The following is a 24610-nucleotide window of genomic DNA, read 5'->3' as shown; positions in this document are numbered from 1 at the left end:
ATAACCCTCCCTCAGGACATTGACAAAACAAGGCTCTGCCTCTTTTTCTTACCACTTCTCCCATAAGAGGAGTCTGGCTCCTACTGAAGTTTGGAGGACGAAATTCTCACTTGCGAGAGGATGAACGGGGTTGAGGATTTTTTAATGGCTCTAGGGACGAACCTGCCATTAGAGCGGGATCTAGAGAAAGGTCTCTGTTTGCTGCCACGAAAGAGATGCACCTGTAAAGGAGAGACTGTCATGGAGGCATGACCGGATATCTCTTTAGGCCGTTTAGACGATTGAGCAAGTGGGTCTTGAGTGCTCTTCTTCTGAAGACCTGAAAAAATCTCCAGAACTGTGGCCGGTGGGAACAAGTAGTGACGGTCCACCATGGAAAATAAAAGTGCTGATTTCTGTGATGGAGTGACCCCCTTAGAGGTGTAGGAACACCACAGTTCCCTCTTCTTAAGGACTCCCATTGTGTAAAGAGAAGCCAACTCCTGGGAGCCATCCCTGATCCCTTTATTAATGCATGAGAGAACTCCCAGCCAGTATCTTCAGGTAAAACAGGGCAGTCCTTAATCTTACAGGCTAGAGAGCCAACCGCCCAGTCAAGAAAGCTGAAAACTTCAAATACTTTAAATAAGTTTTCAAGAAGGTGAGTGAGTTCCATACAACTGAACATAATCTTTGCTGACACAAACGCAGATCTGCGCAAAGATTCAATCAACCCAGAGAAGTCCCCTTGGAAAGAGGTAGAAACTCCCAGAGAAGGAACTGTCTCCTCTTAGACAATCTAGAAGGAGGGAAGCTGAAGATGGCTCTACCTTGGTCCCTCTTCTCTGCTAGCCATCCATTAATATCACTCAAGGCTTTCTTCACAGAAGAGGAAAGCACTAACCTGGGCAGTTTTGAAGAATCAGATGACTGCGAATCCATAAGAAAGGCAGAAGCGGGCGAAGAAGGGGCTGCAGGCGAAAAGAAACTCAGAAAAGTAACAAGACGATACCTTACCAGAGACACATAAGCTGAAGGTCGAGTGTCTTGAGCAAGAACCTCATCTTCCTCCTCCGAGGAAACAGGAGACAAGGTCAAGTCCGGAGGTTGGGGGGTCGACGGAGCCTTCTTGAGTAGGCTCAGAATACTGTCAAGCTTGCTCTGAATAGGGTCCACAACAGTGGGCGCTTGTGTACTAGAAGCAGGTTCAGCCTGAAGCAAGGGAGACTGATGTATGGAAGCAGATGCTGGCCGTTTACCTGAATGAGAAACACCCACAGAAGTCAGAGCCGAAACGCCGACAGCAGAAGCAAGACGATCGATGGAAGGCGGGTGCTCTGTCTCTGCTGGAAGTCCACGAACCACTGAGTGATCAGGCAACAACAACCGGCGCTCGGGTGCTACATGGTGCTCGAGAGAAGACAGGTGCTCTGACACTGAAGGGCAAACGGGTGCTAATGAGCGCTCAGAAGATTTCGGGCCCTCGGATGAAACCGGGCGTTCGGCACTCAAGGCAGCTTCAGAAACTGCAGGGCGCTCGGGCACTGGAGGATGCTCAACAGAAGATGCTTTATACGAAGAAGAGCGCTTCCGAGAAGAAGGGCGCTTGGGAGCAGCACTCTGACTCTCCACCAAGGGAGTAATAGAAGGAAAATGCTCCGGGCTGTCCTAATGGCTGCATGATGGATGAGGATTGCGTACTGGAGGAGAATGCAACACATCACCTGCGCGTTGTTTCAAAGGACATGATTCATTCCCAAAGCACCATTGACGCCTGGGAGAAGACTCATCACAACTTAAAGAAAGACGATGCACATCCAAGGATACACCTTTCCAGTGGCACTTGGCTGCAACCTAGGATTAAGCAACTGGTCCAGCTGAGGGGGTGACTACCCATGGGCAGACCCCACCAACCTCCCTCAGGCTACCAGTTTGACTCCTCCAAGGTTTAGGGGAGTATGTCATTGACCTTTGCCTAGGAAATGGGGGGCCAGGTAACTACCTCCTCCACCAACACTTGACTAGCACTGGGCTCTACCGGGCACTCTACCAACACTACATTGGCACTCGGCGCTACTGGGCACTCTGAGTCACTCTTATTGTCCATAAGGACCTTCACAGACAAAACTAACTGACCAATAGATTCGACAATCAACTTGAATCTCTTATCAATCTTACACTTGAGGCTGGCAATGGGGTTGGGTTCAAAAGCGAGAGAGCTGGGTAAAGGAGTGGGTTGCACAGGAGAACTGGGAACGGGATCAACAGAAATCACAGGAACATCGATATCAACATTAGTATTATCATTATCATGATCATTAGAAGATTCCTGGCTAGCTAAAGACTTACTAATCAATCTAGCCATCGCCTTCCTCTTCTTATCCCTAGCCAGTTTATTTAAATGAGATCTTGAAGTCTTCCATTTCTTACTGTCCAGTCAGTACATTCATTGTATTTTAAATCTACTGAACAAACCTGTCCCCAACGGTCTGTGCAGATTGTATGAGAATCATAAGATTCTTTAGTCAAATATGTATTAGTGCCCTAGTGTTTTTAAGCATTTCACGTTTCCACATTTCATTTTGTTGCAGATTTTTGTCGAACACATTCACTTGTCCGTGGGGGAAATTCACTAATTTGCGGATTTTTCCTTGGGCCATATCTCTAAAATTATCACTAATTCGCTTTTTTTGTACAGCAAAACTGTCTCTTCACTAATTACTATATTTTTTAATGAAAATACATGTATACTGTATTGAGAGAGAGAGAGAGAGAGAGAGAGAGAGAGAGAGAGAGAGAGAGAGAGAGAGAGAGAGAGAGAGAGAGAGAGAGAGAGAGAGTTTTTTAATTTATGGGAGATTGTGAGGACTACAGGACTAACCATGTTTGTATGATAAATAAATGATTTACCTAATAATAAGTAATTTTCAAATAATAATAATAATAATAATAATAATAATAATAATAATAATAATAATAATAATAATAATAATAATACAGGCAGTCCCAGGTTGTTGGCAGACTCAGTTAGCGGCGATCCGGTTTCACAGCGGTTTTCAAAAATATTCATAAAAAACACAGGTTTTTTAATGAATCGATGTCCGGTTGTCAGCATTCAGTTATCGACACCAATGACCGATAAACTTAACCGATAACCGGTTACTGTCTCCGATAACCAGTCATCGGCTGCATAAGATACCCCCTCGCAGTAGACAGGAACTCGTTTCTGAGTGTACTGTAACTACACTTGACCGGAGAACGACCTGCCCGCTGCTTGGGTCAATCGTGCATGTGCACGGCGGATGAATACTGTACCAAACAACCCACAGCCTCAGAAAGCATTTTTTCATCAGTCTGTGTGTCCCTTTCACTGAGATAGGTAGTTCTATATTCAAGCGACCAGGTCTATTAGAGGTAATTCGGACCATCTTTGGTGCTCTGTTAAGAATCCTTCTCGACCCCTATCAAAAACATGTTGGCTTTCTTTATTCAGAGTGTAACAGTGGAGGCTCATGACAATTTGGGTGAGGCAGAGTGCAGTGTTTTGAAAGTTAAAACGCATGAAGTACGAGTGGTTGCGACCTCCCTGGCCTTCAGACGCAATTTGTCTCTTTCTTCTATTATACAAGCAACCTTCTGGAGGATTAAGTCAGTTTTCGCCTCACATTATCTACGAGATATGGAGACAACATATGATAATTGCAGTACCCTAGGTCCTCTTGTTGCGGCTGGCACAGTATTGGGTGAAGGTGATAAGGAAGTGCTTGCTTCCTTAGTGTCCCCTTCTCCTTGACACATGTTTTCGAGTTTGCTGGAGAGTCTGGGGAATACATGGTGCTGTGCGTTTAATGAGTACCTCTCAGTCGTTAGTTCTTTTAAGGGGTTTAATTTTGGTGTAGGTTAGTGGTGATACCCATCGACTGGTTTTATATTTTTTGATTGGTACTGCGCCCTGAGCAGGGGCATTTGTCTGGTCATCCTTCGTGTCCTACGAACCCTTCTAGGTCACAAGGATAATTTACTTACTATAGACGTCCCATGGCTCCCTCACCACATCTAGCAGTTAAGAAGAGCTCCATATTTAAGAGGCAGAATCAGTATGGATTGCTCACTTAACAGGTAAGGAACTTACAACACTTCTTTTACCCAATAAAAGAAGATTAACACAAATTAAATATAGTTCTATCTATTCATGGTCCCACCTCCTTTAGTGTGGGAATCAGCAATTTAACTACTGGGTAAGCTGCATACTTAAAAATGACATTTTCATAATAAAATAAAGTTTTAAGTGTACTTACCCAGTAGTTACATGATCAAAGCCCTCCCTCCTCCCCTCTCATGAATGTAGGGCATAAACAACTGAAGTTTTGTGTTAAAGTAGTTCCTCACTCCTCCATCAGTGGGCAGAGGGGGTATCTCCTAGCCGCCATATTGTTTTTTGTTTTGCTGGCGCAAATTTTGAATTCTAGCTGCCGTTCGGTTCGAAACAATAGCAATGCAACTACTGGGTAAGTATACTTAAAAATGATATTTTCATAATAAAATAAATTTTTGAACATACTTACCTGGTAGTTATATATATAGCTTAAGTCCCTGACGCGCGGCAGAATTTCAAAACTCGCGGCAATCGCCGATGGGTAGTCAGGTGTACCACTAGTGCGCCCTCTACCCAGGTACCTTGAACCATTCCAACTGTTCCTCAGATCTTCCATGCCCCTAGTCTCTAGAGGGGAGGAGGGTGGGAATTTAATCATATATAACTACCAGGTAAGTATGTTCAAAAATTTATTTTATTATGAAAATATCATTTTTAAACATCTGACTTACCTGGTAGTTATATATATAGCTGATTGACACCTTTGGTGGAGGGTCAGAGACAGCCAACATCTTTGGAATTTTGCTTAAGGGTTAATAAACCAACTTAAGGTTCTTACCTGGTTTAAGGAAGCTGACTTCAATGAACTCCCCTCATTATGTCTGCTTTCCTTAAGAGGTCCAGCGATCCACTCAGGGGCTGAAGACCTCTAGGAGCTGCCAACCGGTATACCAACCTCTATGTGACAGACAACCTATAATACCCTTGTTCCGGCGCTGCCAAGGAACAAACTGATTACCTGACTAAAATCAATGATTGCGGAAGAAGATTGTGTCCAATCTCCACAAACAACCATAAGATTACAACTATTCCAAGGCAAGAATCAAGGGCATCGAATTATGGGATTGCAGGGGTAGTCCCCTCTCCCACTACTGAGTTAGCTGCTATAAACGGTCCCAGTGTATAGCAGTCGTCATAAAGCGTTTGTACTTGCTTCAAGTAGTGTGAGGCAAACACTGACTTGCTTCTCCAGAAGGTAGAGTCCATGATACTTTGTAGGGACCTATTCTGTCTAAAGGCTACAGAGGTTGCAACCGCTCTGACCTCATGGGTTTTAACCTTTAGAAGCTTAAGGTCCGCTTCATTACATTCTGAATGCGCTTCCCTTATCAACTGTCTAATGAAAAAGGATAACGCATTCTTTGACATTGGTAGAGAGGGGCTTTAACTGAACACCAAAGCGCCTCTGACCTGCCTCGAAATTCTTCGTCCTTTGCAGGTACGCTCTCAGAGCTCTTACCGGACAGAGGACTCTCTCTAACTCCTCACCTGCGATCTCTGCCAGATTCATAATCTCAAGGACTTGGGCCATGGTTGTGAAGGCCGTTCATTCTTAGCTAAAAACCCCAATTGTAGAGAGCAGATAGCTTTGCTACGTTCCTAAAACCGACGGTTTTATTGAAGGCATGTACTTCACTGACTCTTTTAGCTGTCGCCAAGCAAACCAAAAATAGAGTCTTCATTGTGAGATCTTTAAATGAAATCTCTTGCAAAGGTTCGAACCTATCGGACATGAGGAACTTTAGGACCACGTCTAGGTTCCACGCTGGTGAGATCTGACTTTTCTCTTTGGTAGTCTCGAATGATCTGATAAGGTCTTGGAGATCCTTATTGGCAGACAAGTCCAAGTTTCTGTGTCTGAAGACCGCTGCCAACATGCTCCTGTATCCCTTAATAGTAGAGACTGAAAAGTTACGTCTCCTCTTAAGGTAAAGAAGAAAATCCGCTATCTGGGTCACAGAGGTACTGGACGAGGACACGGAGTTGTTTTTACACCAACCTCTAAAAATATCCCACTTGGATTGGTATACCTGATGGTAGATGACCTCCTAGCTCTTGCGATCGCTCTAGCTGCCTCCTTCGAAAAAACCTCTAGCTCTTGCGAGTTTTTCGATAGTCTGAAGGCAGTTAGCTGTAGACCTTGGAGGTTTTGGTGATACCTTTCCAAGTGGGGTTGTTTGAGTAGATCTGGCCTTAGGGGCAGACTTCTCGGGTGTCCACCATCCATTCCCGCACCTCTGTGAACCATTCTCTTGTTGGCCAAAAGGGGACCACTAGAGTCATCCTGGCGCCTCGTGGGACACGAACTTCTGAATGACTCTGTTTATGATCTTGAAGGGGGAAATGCGTAAACGTCCAGGTTGGACCAGTTTAAAAGGAACGCATCTATGTGCATTGCCTCGGGTCTGGCACAGGAGAGCAGTACGTCTCCATCCTCTTCGTTTGAGCTGTGGCGAAGAGGTCTATGCATGGACGACCCCAAATCCGCCACAATTCTCTGCAGACATCTTGGTGAAGAGTCCATTCTGTTGCCAGGACTTGACCTTTCCTGCTCAGACTGTCTGCCCTCACATTTCTTTCCCCTGAATGAAACGTGGTTACTATGTCACATTTTTCTCCTTGGCCCAGATAAGGAGTTGCCTCGACGTTTCGTACAGTGACCTGGAGTGGGTTCCTCCTTGTTTGTTGATGTAGGCCAACGCCGCCGTGTTGTCGGAGTTGACCTGTACGACCTTGTCTTGGACTGAGTGTTGTAACTCTTTGAGGGCTAAAAGGATTGCAGTCAGCTCCTTTTGATTTATGTGGAGCTTCTCTTGCTCTCTGGTCCAGAATCCTGATACTTCCAACTTTCCCAATGTTGCTCCCCACCCCTGAGTCCGACGCTGTCCGGAGAACAACACTAGGTCTGGGTTCTTCTGTTTTAATGAAAGGCCCTCCTGAAGCTTGACTGGGTCGTTCCACCACTGAAGGCACTGTTTCATCGCCTCTGAAATGGGGATACACTCTTTCTCTAGCCCGTCTTCTCTGCTCCAATACCGATTGAGGTGGAATTGGAGTGGGCGAAGGTTTAGTCTTCCTAAGGAACGAACTGTTCTAGCGAGAAAGGGTCCCTAGCAGGCTCATCCATTCCTCGCCGAGCACATCCGTTTCCCCAGAAAGTCCTTTAATTTTACTAAGGTCTGTTCCATCCTTGATGGTGACGGAAAACCCGAAAATCCTGAGACTGAATCCTCATCCCTAGATACAGGATCTCTTGAGATGGGGTCAGATGACTTCTGCCTGTTTACCAGAAGTCCTAGTTCCTCTGATAAACAGACTGTCGCTTGAAGATCCTCCAGACAGCGATTGAAGGAAGGAGCTCTGAGAAGCCAGTCGTCCAGATACAGAGAGCCCTGATGCCTCTCGTGTGCAGCATTCCTGCGCTACATTCGACATCAGTCTGGTGAATATTTGGGGCGCTGGTGTTTAGGCCGAAGCAAAGAGCCCTGAAACTGGAATACCTGTTCCCTGAAGACGAATCTCAGGTATTTCTTGAAGCCCGGGTGGATAGGAATGTGGAGATATGCGTCCTGAAGGTCCAAGGAAACCATCCAGTCGTGTTGTCTGACTGCCGCTAACACTGATTTTGTTGTTTCCATGGAAAACTTCGTCTTTTTGTACAAAAAGCGTTGAGGGCACTCACATCCAGTACTGGTCTCCAACCCCTTTTGAGCTCTTGGGAACCAGGAAAAGGCGGTTGTAGAATCCTGCGAATCCAGATTTTGTATTTTCTCTATTGCGTTTTTCTGCAATAATAACGAAACTTGCTGTCGAATCGCCTGTGCCTTGGACTCGTCTCTGTATCTGGGAGACAGATCTATTGGTTTGTCTGCCAACGGGGGCTTTCTTAGGAAAGGGATTTTGTATCCATCCTTGAGTAGTTGAATGGACCAAGGATCCGCTCCTCTTTTCTCCCATACCTGCCAGAAGTTTAACAGCCTGGCACCTACCGCTGCCTGAAGGGGGAACGTCAAGTCCTGTTTCTTCCCTGTCTAGAGGCACTCCTTGCTGCAGATCTTCTACCCGCCCTCTTGAACCTCTACCTGAGGGCCGACCACGAAAGGGCTGAGATCCCTGAAGCACAGAAGCCTCAGCCTTACTCTTTTTAGTCATGAAAGTCGTTGGTAAGACTTTCTTTGCTGTCTTCGATATAAGATCTTGTGTGGTTTTCTGAGCTAAGGAGGTAGAAATCTCTTTAACCAAGTCTTGAGGGAAGAGGTGAGAGGAAAAAGGGGCGTAAATTAATTCCGCTTTTTGACTGGATGTGACCCCATTAGCTAGGAAAGAGCAAAGATGGGTCCTTTTCTTCAAGATTCCTGCTGAGAAAAAAGCGCCGCTAATTCGCTGGCACCGTCTCTGATTCCTTTATCCATACACGACATAAGATGTACAAATTCTTCTTTGTCGGTCGTGTTGAATAATCCCATCTTTCTTCCTAACGCTCCCAGGGTCCAGTCCAGAAAGTTAAAGACCTCGAAGGCCCTAAAAATCCCTTTGAGGAGGTGGTCCAACTCTGATGTTGACCAACAAAACTTCGTTCTCCCCATGGCCACTCGGCGAGATGAATCAACAAGATTCGAGAAGTCTCCTCGGGAAGAGGCAGGTATTCCAAGGCTAAACGATTCTCCCGTTTGATACCAAACGCTCGATCTTGAAGCTAGTTTGGCTGGAGGAAAAGCAAAGACTGTCTTTCCTTGTTCTTTCTTTGAAAGCATCCATTCATTCATCATTTTGAGAGCTCTCTTGGACGAGCGAGGACAAAACCATCTTCATAAAAGCTGACTCCTTAGGCGCCTTCCCAAGAGTAAATTCTGAAGGTGGGGAACGAGGAGCCGTCGGAATAAAGTTTTCAGGGAAAACCTCCGCAAAAAGTTTCATAAGTTTTTTGAAGTCTGATGAAAGTTGAAGGCCTTTACTATCTTCTTCTTCCGAAACTTGTTCGATCAGATCCACAGGAGACTGAGGATATCATCAATCTCTTCTTCTGATTGACCAAAACCAAAGAAGCGACTTCTTTCAAAGTATCACCTTGACGCTCGGCGCCCTGGTGTCCAGTCTCGTGACGCCTGGTGTCTTCGTGGCGCCTGGCGTCCTGGCGTCCAGATTCTTGACGCTGGCGTCCTGGCGACCAAGATCTTGACGCCTGGCGTCCTGGCGTCCATCCTCTTGAGCTACTCGGGCGTCCTGGCGTCCAGACTTCTGACAATCATTGTTCCGTCCAACCTTAAGGTCGCTTGAGAACTGGCGCCTGTGAGCATCTGTCAAAAGCTTCCTCAGGCTGACGTAAAATGATTGAGGTTTCTTGAATAGGCGAAACATTTTCACGTTCGCTGTCCCGCCGCACCCTGAAGTCACTTGAGAGCTGGCGCCTGTGTCGACATCGGTCAAAAGTTTCCTCAGGGCGACGTGCACAGCCATCGGTGGACAAACGTCTGCATCCGTCTTATCTGCAGGCTGAAAGACTTGCATCAGGGAAGAGAGTTTCCGTTGCATGTCCTGAATTAGACTGATCTGGCGGAGCTACCTGTTGCTGGGGATCGACATGGGGAGCCGCAATATCAACTACTAATTCATTTTCATCGATGCGACGTTGGAAATGAAGTTTCGGCGACGCCCGGTCTTATTTCGTCATCAGCGGAAGCAGACGGCCGCCCGTCGACAACATACGCCTGCTTTTCACTGGAGAGCAATTGTCCGAACTAAGAGGGGAACGCTCTGGGCTGCTCCAGTGACTACATCCCGGAGTAGGAAGTGTCAAATCCCGACGCCGCTGTCCCACCAAAGGAAGTTTCCTTTGAGGGGTCTCGATAAGGTCGTAAAACGCCAGTCCCTTCTAGTAACAGCGTCCTCCGACGAGGATGAAAACACTTTAACCTCGCCTTTCCTATGGCGAGGGCGAGCGTCCTGGGAAGCGTCAACAGGTACGCTCGAGGGGACGACTGCTCGGTAGCTAAAGCCTCTTGCCTCCCTTCGTCTGTCGACATTCCTTCTCACAGGGGTTGGTGAGCTTGGAAGAGGTCTAGGACTAGGAGCATGACAGGACCGAGCAACCGCACCCTCCACAACACTTGCACTCTTATTTTTCTCATTAGCACTTGAATGTTTCAGATCTCTGACATTCGACCATAAATCCTCTCTGTCTCTTGCGAGGGATTCTACCTTTTGTCCAAGGGTTTGAATGGCCGTCATCATGTCCTTGAAGGTTGGTTCCTTATCAGTATCAGTGGGGGGTTCTGGGACTACCACTACTGGGGAATGAATAATAGGATTGATATGAGGAGAATCTTCAATTCCCTGACTATCTCTAGAAGAGCGAGATTTACTACTCCCGGCTCTTCTGATCCTATCCCTTTCAAGCTTAGAAACATATCGGTAGTAATCCATCCACTCTCTTTCTGATAAACCAAAACATTCATCACATCTATCCTTAAACTCGCAATTTTTCCCTCTGCATTTTACACAAATAGAGTGGGGATCCAACGCGGCTTTAGCAAGCCGGGTTTTACACCCCCTCACACACATTCTCACACTCGAAGCAGAGTCAGACATCTTGGAAAGCGAAAAAATCGTAAGAAAAATCCAAAGCGAGCAAAGGTCAAAATCAACAATATCTAACAAATCCAGAAAATCCAAATCAAATCCAAAAAACGAGCGAAAGCCAAAGCCAAAGCCAAAGTGTACTTCACCAAAACTCTGTGAAAATCACGGGCCAAACGAGCAAAATTCTTAATGATGCAACCGGTATGGTGGCAGGGAAGATCTGAGGAACAGTTGGAATGGTTCAAGGTACCTGGGTAGAGGGCGCACTAGTGGTACACCTGACTACCCATCGGCGATTGCCGCGAGTTTTGAAATTCTGCCGCGCGTCAGGGACTTAAGCTATATATATAACTACCAGGTAAGTCAGATGTTTAAAACTTTATTTTATTATGAAAATGTCATTTTTATCAAACTTTTTCAAGAGCAACAATGCCTCTTTAAGCATAACGTACTAAGATCAATCCTTATGCACTAAAGTTCCCTGTTTGCTTATAAGATTTCAGTGAATCTTGACTCTTGAAAGGCCTACCAACATAAGCCCTCCAACTGAGTTAATGCCACTGAATGATCCATAAGTGTTTAAAGTTTTTGACTTTAAAAGCAATTTATATGAACAAATTACATACAGTATTTCCTTCCCTTTAAGATATGAAAGATTCTTACCTAACATTTGTGTTCATAACACGGTCATATTGTTCCAAAGAGGTGTTGAGAATTGTCCCCAATTCTATAATGCCAGCATTATTGACCAATATGTCAATACGCCCATAGTGTTTGATAGTTTCATCAACAATTCGCTTAGTATCACCTTCATTATTTAGATCCGCTGAAAATTTAAAACAAAATGGTCAGTAAAAAAAGAACAGCTATTATTACAGTTAAGCACATCACACATTACTGTGCTGAATAAGATATACAGAATTATTCTTTTATGTAATATTCATATCTCTGAAGTTCCAATAACATCAAATTACAATAAGCAAATTTTATCCTCTGAGAAAAAATAAATTATTCATACATAACTTGATGTCAGGTATTATTCATAATCTGATCATCAAAAACTAAAATCTTTCAACAATTCTTAAGTTAAAGTAATAAAAAATGAACTCTGTGATCTTGTACTGTACAGCTTTCTATTAATAAAATAATAATAATAATAATAATAATAATAATAATAATAATAATAATAATAATAATAATAATAATAATAATAATAATAATAATAATAATAATAATAATGGAGAAGCAAATCCACAGTTACGTATATGTACATATATTTAAAGATAAATCAATATACAGTAAACCCCGTATTCCTTCTCATGATTCATGGACTCACGCAATTCTTCCTGGTTTCTCTGTCTGAACATATCTAGCCATTATTCAAGCGGAAAATTTGCCCATTCGCATATTTTTCACTGAGAAATATTCACTAATTACTGTATTTTCATATAATTTTCATGAATAAATGCACTTTTTTTTTTATAAAACTATTAAAATACTCAGGTATAAGCATTTTTACAGGGTTTTTATTGTGTTTAAACTATCAAAATGGGCAGTTCTAAGTGTTTTTGGAGGGGTTTTAAGTATTCGCAGATTTTAGCTATTCGTGGGGGGGTGTGGTACGCATCCCCCACTTTCGGGAACTTGTTTGGTTCCAAACAAGTTCCCGAAAGCTATCTATATTGATTTATCTTTAAATATATGTACATATACATAACTGTGGATTTGCTTCTCCATTTTAAGACTCATACTACGATGAGTATTTTTTAATAATAATAAATAATAATAATAATAATAATGGCAACAAGCCCTCTCTTAAACAGGTACTACTGAAAGAAATCGCTGCGTCAGCTGCATTGATCTTGTATAGAGTCTTCTCTATTTTCCTTATAACAGTTTTCTCACTGTTACTACGACTGGCGAGTAACTCGCCGATCTGATTCATCAGGAGTAGGTAAATTTCCAATGATTTCCGTATATTTCTATTAAGGGTAAGTCAAATTTGGTGAGCACAGCCCGTAGGGTTTTATACATGTAGAAGTAAATGTATCGAATTTGGATACAGGTCAAAATCTTGAAATGGCCAACGTTTCTCCTGGATTCATCCAAGTATGATCACAGCAGTGGGTCGGAGTAGACTGGTGGTACTAGAGGGATCTACTCTATAAATAGTCAGCATAAGAAAACCCCCTGCTGACCTACGACTATTTATAAAATCAATGACAAATCAGCATGAGAAAACCCCCTGCTGACCTATGACTATTTATAGAGTAGATCCCTCTAGCACCACCAGTCTACTCCGACCCACTTATTACTGTAACACCTTTGGAGGTACAGGTACACCATAGTTCCCTTTTCTTAAGAACCCCCATGGAGAATAAGGTAGCCAGCTCCTGGAAGCCACCCCTAATGGCCTTATCCGAGAACAAGAGTACTCCCAGCCAGTCCACAGCAAAGTCCTCTTGAAATGTACTACAGTCTTCTATTTTCTTGGCCAACGACCCGATTGTCCAGTCTAGGAAGCTGAATACTTCGAAGACTTTAAAAACTTCTTTCACAAAACGGTCTAATTCTGAAGATGTGAATGTAATCTTAGCGGAGTTAAGACCAATCTCCGCATTGCATCCACAAGGCTAAAAAAGTCCCCTTGGGAGGAGGCAGAAACTCCTAGCAAAGGCGCTTCCCCAGTGGAGTAGGACAAGTACCTCCTTGGCGATAGACAGGAGGAGGTGCACTGAAAACCACTTTACCCAGCTCCCTCTTTCCTGCTAACAAACTGTCAGTGCCCGCTAATGCCTTCCTAGAGGATGAGAAGAGGACCATCTTCGGTAGTCTGGAGGCTTCTACTGGCTGTCTCATCATGAAGGCCGAACCAGGTGATGATGGGGCCCTTGGAGAGAAAAGAAGTTGGATAGCAGAAGAGGAAGTACCTCAAGCGGGCCGACCGAATAAGCTAACATAGGATGTTCTCGATCAACAGCTTCTTCGTCAGCTCCCTCATTTGATGTCATGGGAGAAGGAGCTAAGTCTGCCTCATCCTGTAGCAGCAGGTTGCTTTTGTAAAAGTCCAAGGAGGTTACCCAACTGCCGTTGGATAAGTTCCAATGAAGGATCCGTGACGGCAGGCATTGGCGCCAAACGTTTATCTTCTGGCACCAAGTGTATCAAAGGTGAGAATTCTGGCACATAGCGCTCAGAAACTGGGTGTACAGACACTGGGCGCCGCTCTTCAGTTGGGGGCTCGGACACTGAGTGCTTGTAACCCGATCACTCGGACACTGGGCGATCCAACACCATATGCTCGGACATTGGGTGTTCAGAAACTGTGCACTCGGAAGTTGGGTGTTCAGAAGTTGGAAGCTTGGACACTGGGTGCTTCGACACAGAACAGTTGGTCACTACACGTTTGGAAACCAGGTGCTAAGCCGCTGGACGCTTAGACAACATGGATGAGGAATGCCGCGTCAAAGACCAGTTCACCGTCATTGAAGGGTCATGCACAACTCGATTGGGACTGGAAGTAAGCATTCAGACACTGGGCATTTGGACACAAAACACTTTGACACTGCACAATCGGACACTGGGTGCTCGGACAACTTGGATGAGGAATGCCGCGTCAAAGGCTGGCTCTCCATCACCAAAGTGTTATGCACAACCCACTCGGGACTAACCCAAAAACTGCAGGAGGGAAGAGGACTGTGCTCTTGTTCCCTGGGAATCTTACATGGGAGCGGGGAAACACGCTCAGCAGAAGGAGCATGCCTTTTCAATGGCCCTGGCACTTTTTAAAAACATTTACACCCCCTGTCCACACTGCTGTCCGAATCACTGGGCGACAGAGCATGCACATCCATATGAATAACCTTCCAATGGCAGTCCATCGAGTCCTGGGTTCGATCAACAGGCTCGGTCAAGGGGGCAACAACCCGTGGGCAAACCCCACCGACCTCCCTTGGACTTCTGGTTTGCTTCCTCCCAGGTTTGGGGGAGTCTAATATTGACCTTTGTCTAGGAGCATCGGTGGGACGAGTAGTCACCTCTTCCACTTGCACCAACACTAATTATGCTTACCTGATCCATAAAGGCCTTAACCGAAGACCCAATTTGAGCTGCAGTATTAACAAGCAGACCAAGCTTTTGGTCAATTCTAGCTTCTAGGTTGATGATGACATTGGGTTCAGAAGAATGGGAGCCAGGTAACGGAGTTTGAGGGAAAGTCGGAGGGCTGGTGATCGGGGAAAACACAGGCAGAGGTGTAGAAGGCACAGGTTGAGAAGCAATATCCAATTTTTGAGTAGAAACCTGACTAGCTAAACCTTTAGCCTTGGCTCTAACAGCCACTTTTCTCTGTCTGTCTCTTTGGAGTCTATCTAGATGTGCTTCCAAAACTTTCCATTTACCCTGATCCCAGTCTTTGCATTCGTCACATTTAAGTATGAACGAGCAAATTTGCCCTCTACACTGGCAACACAAAGTGTGCGAGTCATACCTAGCAGAAGTAAGTCTACTATTACAGCCTTTGCTGCAATACCTAATGCTAGACAATCTAGAATCTGACATACTGAGTCACAATAAGTCACAAGTCTGAATAATAAACTAGCTATGCTAATAAATAGCACGCTACCAACACGAATGAATACTTCACCAAAGGCAAAAGATACAACCATCCAGCGAAATTCAAATCAGAGCTGCTCAACCAACCGTGTACAGTTGTTGACCACTAGAAACAAATTGGGCTCTTCAGCACTGTTGTACCAATTCTTCCCCAGTAGTGGGCGGGGTCTAGTTACCTACACTAAAACAATAGCGCATTACCGCGAATTTCAAATTTAGAACTGCAGCGGTTAAGTGAAACTAACAGCTATGTAGTTACTTGGTAAGTCACTTATATAATAATAATAATAATAATAATAATAATAATAATAATAATAATAATAATAATAATAATAATAATAATAATAATAATAATAATGACTGGTAAACAAGCATTACCAGGCTTCAAGATATACCTCAGTTTCAGCAAAGCTACCAAATCCTAATTTACACATGGACTAATATGAAACTAAGAAATGTCATTTTAACATCTATAAACATTCCACAAGCAAAATATGTAATAATTTCATTGAGGCATCCTGGAAAAGTTTTTTTTAGGCTATACTGTACACATATGCCTACCATCTTACGTGATAGTAACCTCATTCAACATGGCGAGAATCAGACAGTATCAGTGTTCATCATCCTCCAAAACACCACTGAACTACATTTGCTATATGCATATACTACAGTACATACAGTGGTACCTGGATATTTAGACAACTCTCAACTTGAACAATGCAGTATTCATATGCTTTGAGTACAAAATAGCACTGTGATCAAACAATTTGCTCAGTGCTCAACCAAACAAACACAACCGGCCAGAACATATTTGAGAGGAGACACACCCCTTCCACGAGAGGAAAATTAGACAAAGATCAGCTCCTGATATTTCCTTGTAAAGCTGTAAGCTAGCTTCCTCAAATCTGCCTTATACATATACCTTCATCTATTTTTACCACAATTAGCCACAGACAAGCAAATCAGGTCTCACAGACAACAACTGAGTGGTTACATTACATTTCTGTAAAACAAATTTATCATGCAGATACAAGGGCACAACTGAATATCAAACAGATTTGAACTCATAAAAATTTACCAAAAGAACCAAAATCCCTGCTGAATAAAAAGCAAAGAAAACAGATAAAGTACTGTAAAATAAATTCCTCTTACCCTGAATGGTTAATGGGGGTTTATGGGTCTTTTCATTGATGCATTTCTGTGCAATTTCCTCTAGGTTTTTCGTATTACGGCCTGTCAAAGACAAGGAAGCTCCAAATCGTGAAAACAACTGTGCTGTTGCAGCTCCTATGCCTGATGAGGCACCTGAAGTAAAAAACAGAAAGACTCAGAAGATATTTCATTTGTTAACCTAAACATTACCTTATTGTTAAATGTGGAAAATTACTCTTAAAATATGCTCTGCCACTAATCATGTACCTCAGGATTAACAATCTAGTACAGTAATTCTAACTGTCTTTTAAGATGTTAGGGACAGGTAAGGAGGGTGTACTGGTTACAGCAATGTAAAAGATATTACTCACAGCATTGTATAATATATTACCATACACTAATTTCCAGGTATATTATGTCCACCAATGGTGAAGAAATCCAAAGTGGTGTAAATGCAAAGATATATTAGCAATACAGTAAAACCCCCGTATTCGCATTCTCACGATTCATGGTCTCACATATTTGCGAATTTCTCTGTGGAACGTATATACCCATTATTCGCGGAAAATTTGCCCATTAGGGGTATCTTTCACTGAGAAATATTCACTAATTAATGTATTTTCATATCATTTTCATGACTAAATGCACTTTTTGTGATAAAACTATGAAGATACTCAGGTATAATAATTTTTAGAGGGTTTTTCTTGTGTTTATCAAAATAGGCAGTTCTAAGTGTTTTTAGAGGGGGTTTTAAGTATTCGTGGATTTTAGCTATTAGTAGGGGGTGCAGTACGCATCCCCCGCAAATACAGGGGGTTTACTGTATACTGTACATATAAACAAGAGTTTTCAAGAACCCACAGGTTCTTGAAAGCTCTCATTTGTATATATATTTCTAATATATATTTTCATTTACACCACTGTGGATTTCTTCACCATTTAAATGACTCATGCTAGTATGAGATTTTGATATCCATCAGTCCCAATGCATTTGACTAAAAATTATATTTTCATGACAAAATTACATTCTTATAATAAAATAAAGTTTTATATATACTTACCAAGTAATTACATTGCTATTAGTTCCTACTTTTCACGGCAGCTTAAGTTTTACAAATTTTGAGGTAGTGCTCATATTGTTTTGGTGTAGGAAACAGACCCCGCCAAATTTTGGGGAAATATAGGTACAACCAGCTCAGGTGTTCAATTCGTTCATGCATAATGTCCATTACAGAGGAGGCGGGAGGGCTCCCAGCATGTAATTACTTAGTAAGTACTGTATATATAAAACTTTATTTTATTATAAAAATGTAATTTTATATAAGTAACTTACCAAGTAATTACATTGCTGAATCTCACAGAGAAAGGAGGCGGGATATATGGACACTAACTACTCAAAAACACTCAGTGGACAATGCTTGTTGTAACCTTACCTGTTGAGAGAGCTACAGCAGACGGGTACTGCCTCTGGTCGGTGCTCATCATCAACCAGTAGTGGCGCAACAGTAAAGCTGAGAATCGCCTCTACTTTAGTGAGTGCTTTGCTGCTAAGGAATAAAACCTCATGGTTGCCAAAGCCTTATAAAAAAGGGTGCCACTTGCCCTGGGTAAAATAGAAAATCTGACCAAATATTTTGTTACCTACACCTGACGTAAAACACCAAACACCATTAGAAGACTGGTGGGTACCAAAAGCCATAGGACCCCAGGCTCCCATAACTCGATCACCTAAATTCAAGATGAGGAGATAGAGAAATGGGAGGCATGCTCCTACCCTTCCTCCCTCAGTACCAAGCCAGTCACAGATAACGATCTTAATGTACTGCAGTTTTCATAAGTGGTTTCTTGCAAATAATAAGAGGCAAACACAGTTCTGCACGTCCAGTACGTAGATTGAAGAATAGTCTGACAGTGACAGGTTGTGTTTAAAAGCCAGTGAAGTGGTGACTGCCTGGACTTCGTGGGCTTTAACTTTCAATAAAGGTTGGGCCTCTTTCTGAATTCCCCTACAGGTTCAGAGGTCACTTCTCTAAGAAAGAGGGATAACGTGCTCTTGGACATAGAACATGATAGGTTCTTTACGGAATGCCAGAGGTTACGAGAGGGGCTTCTGATGCTCTTAGTCCTCTCCAGGTAACATTTTAAGGCTCTGACCGAACAAAGAATTCTCTCCTGGTCTGTAGGTCCCAGGATACCTGTAAGGTTCTTGATAGAGAAAAAATGGGGCCAAAGATTGGTTGGGGTTTCATTCTTTGCAAGAGACCCAAGGGTAAACATGCAGACCGCATCACCTTGTGAAAAGCCAACCTTCTTGCTTATGGCCTGTAATTCACCAATTCTTTTGGCTTTCGCTGGAGCAACCAAAAGGAGACTTCCTTGTTAAGTCTCTCAAGGAAGATATATGAAGAGGCTCGAAGGGAGGCCCTGAGAGCCAACAAAGCATGATGTCTAGGTTCCAAGGAATAGAAGGCGGTCTGTGTTCCCTTGAAGTATCGAAAGATTTAATCAAGTCACTAAGATCCTGACTTGCTTCAAGATCCACACCTCTGTGCCTAAAGACAGAATTGAGCATGGATCTATAGCCTTTAACCCTTAAATGCCGAGCCTCTATTTACAAAAACCCTGTGTTTCAACCTTGTTGTATGCCGGGCATTCGGGAGTTAGCTCCTAATCCAGAAAAAAATTTTTTTCCCTTTGAAAAAATCACAGCATGCTTAGTTTTTAAGATTAAGAGTTCATTTTTGGCTCATTTTTTTGTCATTGCCTGAAGTTTAGTATGCAACCATCAAAATGAAAAAATATCATTATCATATATAAATATTGAAATATATGACAGCGTGAAAAAATTTCATATATAATTGTATACAAATCGCCAAAAACTGAGCAAAACGGTTAAAGCTAATGAGTTATTTTTTTATTGTACACTACATTGCGATGATTTTGGTATATAACAAATTGTAAAACGATCAAAGCAACACAGAGAAAATATTATCACAAAATGATGCATGAATTAAAACAGCACTAGACGTAAAAAAAGTTTTTTGAAAAATTCACCATAAATCAAAACATTGTGCTAGAGACTTCCTGTTTGTTGTAAAATGAAGGTAATTGATTGAATATTACTAGACTGTAAAATGTTTTTAATGATAAAATTGCAGTTTTTCATACTTACCATTTCGGTCGAGATATTATATAGCTGTAAGGTCGAATTTTCTGTTTATCGTGATTTATATGAAAATATTTCAAAACTGATAAAAGCTACAACCATGGGTTATTTTTGTTGTATTCTACATGAAATTGGAGGCACATTTTCATATATAAAACTTTATTTAACAGATTTTTAGAAAACGGTGCCAACTGTCTCGAGGGGAGTGACGGCGGGCATTTCTGAGATTTTCTGCCAGGTAAGTATGAACAAACTTTATTTTTTTCATTAAAATATCATTTTAAATCGAAATATTGTGTCAGATATATTTGTTGCAAAATAAAGGTAAATGATTGAAATTTAGGAAACACAATACATGTAGGTGATTGACACCTTGGTTCCTTACCTGTTAGCATAGCTGACTTCGTGATTACTGTCACCCAAGTCCGCTTCTGCTTTACTAGAGTCTCCAGCAAGGTAGTGACCTGTATAGCTGGTGAGTTCTAGATGATCTGTCAACGGGGGCGTGACCACTATGTGACTAGACCATATTGACCATACAATGAGGGTAAACGAAGTAAAAACAACCACCTGACCAAGCCTAACTAAGTTAGGATAGCAAAACTAAAGCTAAAGAGTGGGAAGTCTGCCTCTGGTGGTCGACCCAACAACCATAAAAACACTATCCAACCAACCATTTTCTATAAGATAGGATGTGTGTCATCCCTGCCCCCAAGATTGTATCTGCAGGAAACGTATGGTCCTAGCGAGCAGCAGTTCTCATATGTCGTCTTCACATCTCTCAGGTAGTGTGAAGCGAACACAGAGTTGCTACGCCAAAATGTGGCACCCAGAATGTTACTGAGTGTCATATTCTTCTGAAAAGCCACTGAAGTTGCAACCGCCCTCACCTCGTGAGCATTGACTTTCAGAAGTTTAAAATCAGTGTCTTGACAGCATAAATGGGCTTCTAATCGTGTTCTTCAGAAAAGAACGCCAGTGCATTCTTTGACATAGGTAAGTCCGGGTCCCTTCACTGAACACCATAAATTGTCCGAGGGGCCTTGACTTTCCTTCGTTTTGTCCAAGTAGACTTTGAGAGCCCTGACAGGGCACAGGACTCTCTCTGGCTCTTGACCCAGAATTTCAGCCATACCCTTTAATTTCAAAGCTCCTGGGCCAAGGGTTAGACGGGTTCTTGTTTTTGCTAAAAATGTAGGACTTAAAGAACAAACGCCGTTATGCCCTTTAAAGCCTATATGCTTACTGAAGGCTTGAAGTTCACTAACCCTCTTTGCAGTTCGCTAGAGCAACTAGGAAAATAGCCTTTCTGGTAATGTTCCTCAATGTCGCAGAATGGAGAGGCTCAAAAGGACTGGACATCAGGAACCGTAACAACACATCTAAGTTCCAAGAAGGAGTCCTTTGCTGAGGCACCTTCGAGGTTTTCAATGACTTTAATAGATCGTGAAGGTCTTTGTTGTTAGTCAGGTCCAGGTTTCTATGCCTAAAAACAGCTGATAGGATACTTCTATATCCCTTGATAGTCGGGACTGCAAGTTTGACTTCACTCCTCAGAAACAAGAGGAAGTCTGCTATCTGACTCACAGAGGTCGTGGTAGAGGAAATGCCCTTCTTCCTACACCATCTCCCTGAACACGGTCCACTTTGATTGGTACAAATTACTGGAAGAGAATCTTCTGGCTCTGGCAATAGCTCTCGCCACTGATCTTGAAAAACCTCGCTCTGGCCAGCTTCTCAATAGTCTGAATGCAGTCAGACTCAGAGCGGGGAGGTTTTGTGGTACCTCTCGAAGTGGGGCTGTCTGAGTAGATCGACTCTCATGGGCAGTGTTCTCGGAAGTCCACTAGGAAGGACATGACCTCTGTGAACCACTCCTCGAAGGCCAAAACGGGGCGATCAAAGTCATCCTTGCCCTTCCGACGACGCAAGCTTCCTGATGACTTCTCCGAGGATTTTGAACGGGGGAAAGGCATAAACGTCCATCCCCGTCCAACCCCAGAGAAGAGCATCTACTGAAATAGCTTCTGGATCGAGTACAGGGGAGCAGTAAAGAGGAAGCCTCTTCATCTTGAAAGTCGCGAAGAGATCCACCAAGGGACGTCCCCATAGCCTCCACAGTCCCTGACAAACCTCTGGGTGCAGGGTCCACTCGGTCGGCAGCAGTTGTAGTTGCCGACTTAGAAGATCCGCACGGACGTTCTCCACACCTGCAACGAACCTCGTGAGGATCGTAATATTCTGTGCCTGGGCCCACAGCAGGATGTCCTTTGCTAAAGCGAACAGGGACCGAGAGTGAGTTCCTCCCTGTTTCTTTAGGTATGCCAGGGCCGTGGTGTTGTCCGAGTTGATCTGGACTACTCGGTTTGTGACTCTTGTCCTCGAAGAAAAGTAGGGCCAACTGAATCGCCCCCAATTCTTTGAGATTTATGTGCCAGGACACCTGTTCCCCTCTCCAGGTGCCCGACACTTCTTCCCCCCCTAGTGTTGCTCCCCATCCCGATGTGGACGCGTGTCGGAAAACAACACTAGGTCGGGTTCTGAAGGTTGAGAGAAACGCCTTCTGCCAACTTTGAGGGATCGAGCCACCACCTTAGGTGATCCTTCACCTTTGGCGAGATCTTCAGAGAAACTTCCAGATCCTCCTTGTCCTCCCAGTTCTCTGCAAGGAAGAATTGAAGGGTCTGAGATGTCTGAAATGCAGTCTCCCAGGAAACAAACTTCTCCAGCGATGAAATGGTCCCCAGCAGACTCATCCATTCCCTCACCGAGCATGTTTCTTTCCGCAGGAAGGCTGAAACTTTGTCTAAGCACTGCTGCTGTCTTTCCTGTGACGGAAAAGCTCGAAAAGCCACTGAATCCATCTGAATCCCCAGATAAACGATGGACTGAGTCGGGGTCAGATGGGACTTTTCGAAATTCACAAGAAGTCCTAGGGACTTCGTCAAATCCAACGTCGTGTGAAGGTCCTCCAGACACCTCGACTTTGACGAGGCTCGAATGAGCCAATCGTCCAAATAAAGCGAGACTCTTATCCCTGCAAGGTGAAGCCATCTCGCCACATTCCTCATTAACACCGTGAAGACCATAGGGGCTGTGCTTAGCCTGAAGCAGAGAGCCCTGAATTGATATACCTGTCCCCGCAGGACAAACCTCAGGTACTTCCTTGACAGAGGATGTATAGGGACGTGAAAGTAGGCGTCCTGGAGATCCAGAGAAACCATCCAGTCGTCTGGTCTTAAGGCTCCTATAACCGATTGGGACGTCTCCATTTTGAACTTCTCTTTCAGAACGAAATGGTTCAACCTGCTGACGTCCAGGACTGGTCTCCATCCTCCTGACTGCTTCGGGACCAGGAACAACCTGTTGTAGAAGCCCGGGGATTGTAAATCTGAGACCTGTTCCACAGCTCTCTTCTCGAGCATTTGCTCGAGCAGGTCGAAAAGAATCTGCTGCTTCTCCTGCTGATAGGAGGGCGACAGATCCTTGGGCTTCGTGCACAACGGAGGTAAGTCGAGGAATGGGATCTTGTATCCCTTTTCGATGACTTCAAGGGACCAGCTGTCCGTCCCTCTCTCTCTCCAGGCTCTTGCAAAGGAAAGAAGCCTGGCTCCAACAGGTGTCTGGAGGTCCACAGAGTCACTTCTTGCCCCTAGGTTTGGAAGGGGCTCTACCTCTGGAGAGACCTCTTCCTCGAGAGGACGATCTCAAGAAGCTCCTCCACGAAAGGGCTTCTGTATCTTGGAAGCCTGCCCAAGGGAAGAAGTCGAAGGGACTGCTGGGACGTCTAGAAGACTGGGCCAGGAGGTCTTGAGTAGCCTTCTCTTGCAAAGTGGCTGCCAGTATCCTTGACTAAGGACTGGGGAAAAGATGGCTAGACATCGGGGCGAACAACAACTCTGCCCTCTGTGAAGGAGAGACCGACTTTGCCGTGAAGTTGCAGTAAAGCCCCTCTTCTTTAAAAGCCCCATTACAGAAATGGGCAGCCAGTTCTTTGGAACCATCCCTGACAGCCTTGTCCATGCAGGATAGGACGCTGAATAAGTCTCCCAGACTAATGGAGTCAGGGCTTCGAGCCTGCAAGTCCAGGACTCCCAGGCACCAGTCCAGAAAGTTGAAAACCTCCATTGTTCTGAAGAGACCTTTCAGATGGTGATCAGTTTCAGACAACGTCCAGGACACCTTCGCTGACGAAAGGAGAGACCTCCTAGGAGCGTCCACAAGGCTGGCCAAGTCTCGCTGGGAAGAGGAAGGAACTCTCCAACCAACATCCTCTCCCGTCTCGTACCAAATCCCCGCTTTCCCACTCAATCTTGACGGAGGCAGGGCGAAAGAAGTCTTGTACTGGGCCTTCCTGGAGTCCATCCACTCCTGAACTCTCTTAAAGGCCCTCTTCGTAGAGAGAGACGTGGCCATCTTCACAAAACCTGAAGTCTTCTGTGATTTTGATGAGATTAACTGCGAAGGAGGAGGGCGAGGAGCAGAGGGTTGAAACTTGTCCCCAAACAAGTCCTTCAGCAGACGTGTCAAGACCTGGTAATCGGAAGAAGCTGATGAAGTCGAGGACTGTTCCTCAACTGCAGATTCCGATGCACTTGACAGGTCTCCTTCTTCAACGGAGCAACTGAAGAGATTGGAGAAACTCCGGGAGGTCTAAGCCCTTGCAGTCCAACTGGCAAAAGACTTCTGCTTGGAAGAAGTCCGAGAGGAGTCGCTCGGCAGAAAATCTCGGCAAGAAGCGCCTTGACGGAGCGAAAAGCGCCCTGACGGAGGCGTCGAGCAGCAAGGGAGCGTCTTGCCGGGCAGCATGAGGAGCGCGTCATGCTTAGCAGCATGAGAAGCGTCATGGCAAGAAAAATGCAGAGCGCCAGAACGAGGGGCGTCAAGCCTAGCAGCATGGAGAGCGTCAGAAAGAGGGAATTGGCGATCCCTGCTGAGACCAGTAAAGCGCTGAGCCAAAGGAC

General features: G+C 44.1%; 1 protein-coding gene across 1 annotated transcript in view; it reads right to left on the bottom strand.

Moving 5' to 3' along the window:
* LOC136834940 (3-oxoacyl-[acyl-carrier-protein] reductase FabG-like) overlaps positions 1–24610 on the bottom strand; it is a 106302-nt gene that overhangs the window by 67589 nt on the left and 14103 nt on the right. The window contains exons 2-3 of the mRNA XM_067097796.1: positions 16481–16633; positions 11378–11540 (exon numbers count right to left, since the gene is read on the bottom strand). Of these exons, the coding sequence (XP_066953897.1) occupies positions 11378–11540; positions 16481–16633 (316 nt within the window). The remainder of the gene's footprint in view (positions 1–11377; positions 11541–16480; positions 16634–24610) is intronic.

The sequence above is a fragment of the Macrobrachium rosenbergii genome, chromosome 4, assembly GCF_040412425.1.
Source record: "Macrobrachium rosenbergii isolate ZJJX-2024 chromosome 4, ASM4041242v1, whole genome shotgun sequence".
Taxonomy (NCBI): Eukaryota; Metazoa; Arthropoda; class Malacostraca; order Decapoda; family Palaemonidae; genus Macrobrachium; species Macrobrachium rosenbergii.
Note: the sequence above shows the minus strand (reverse complement) of the source record. Positions and strands in the feature narration are given on the sequence as shown.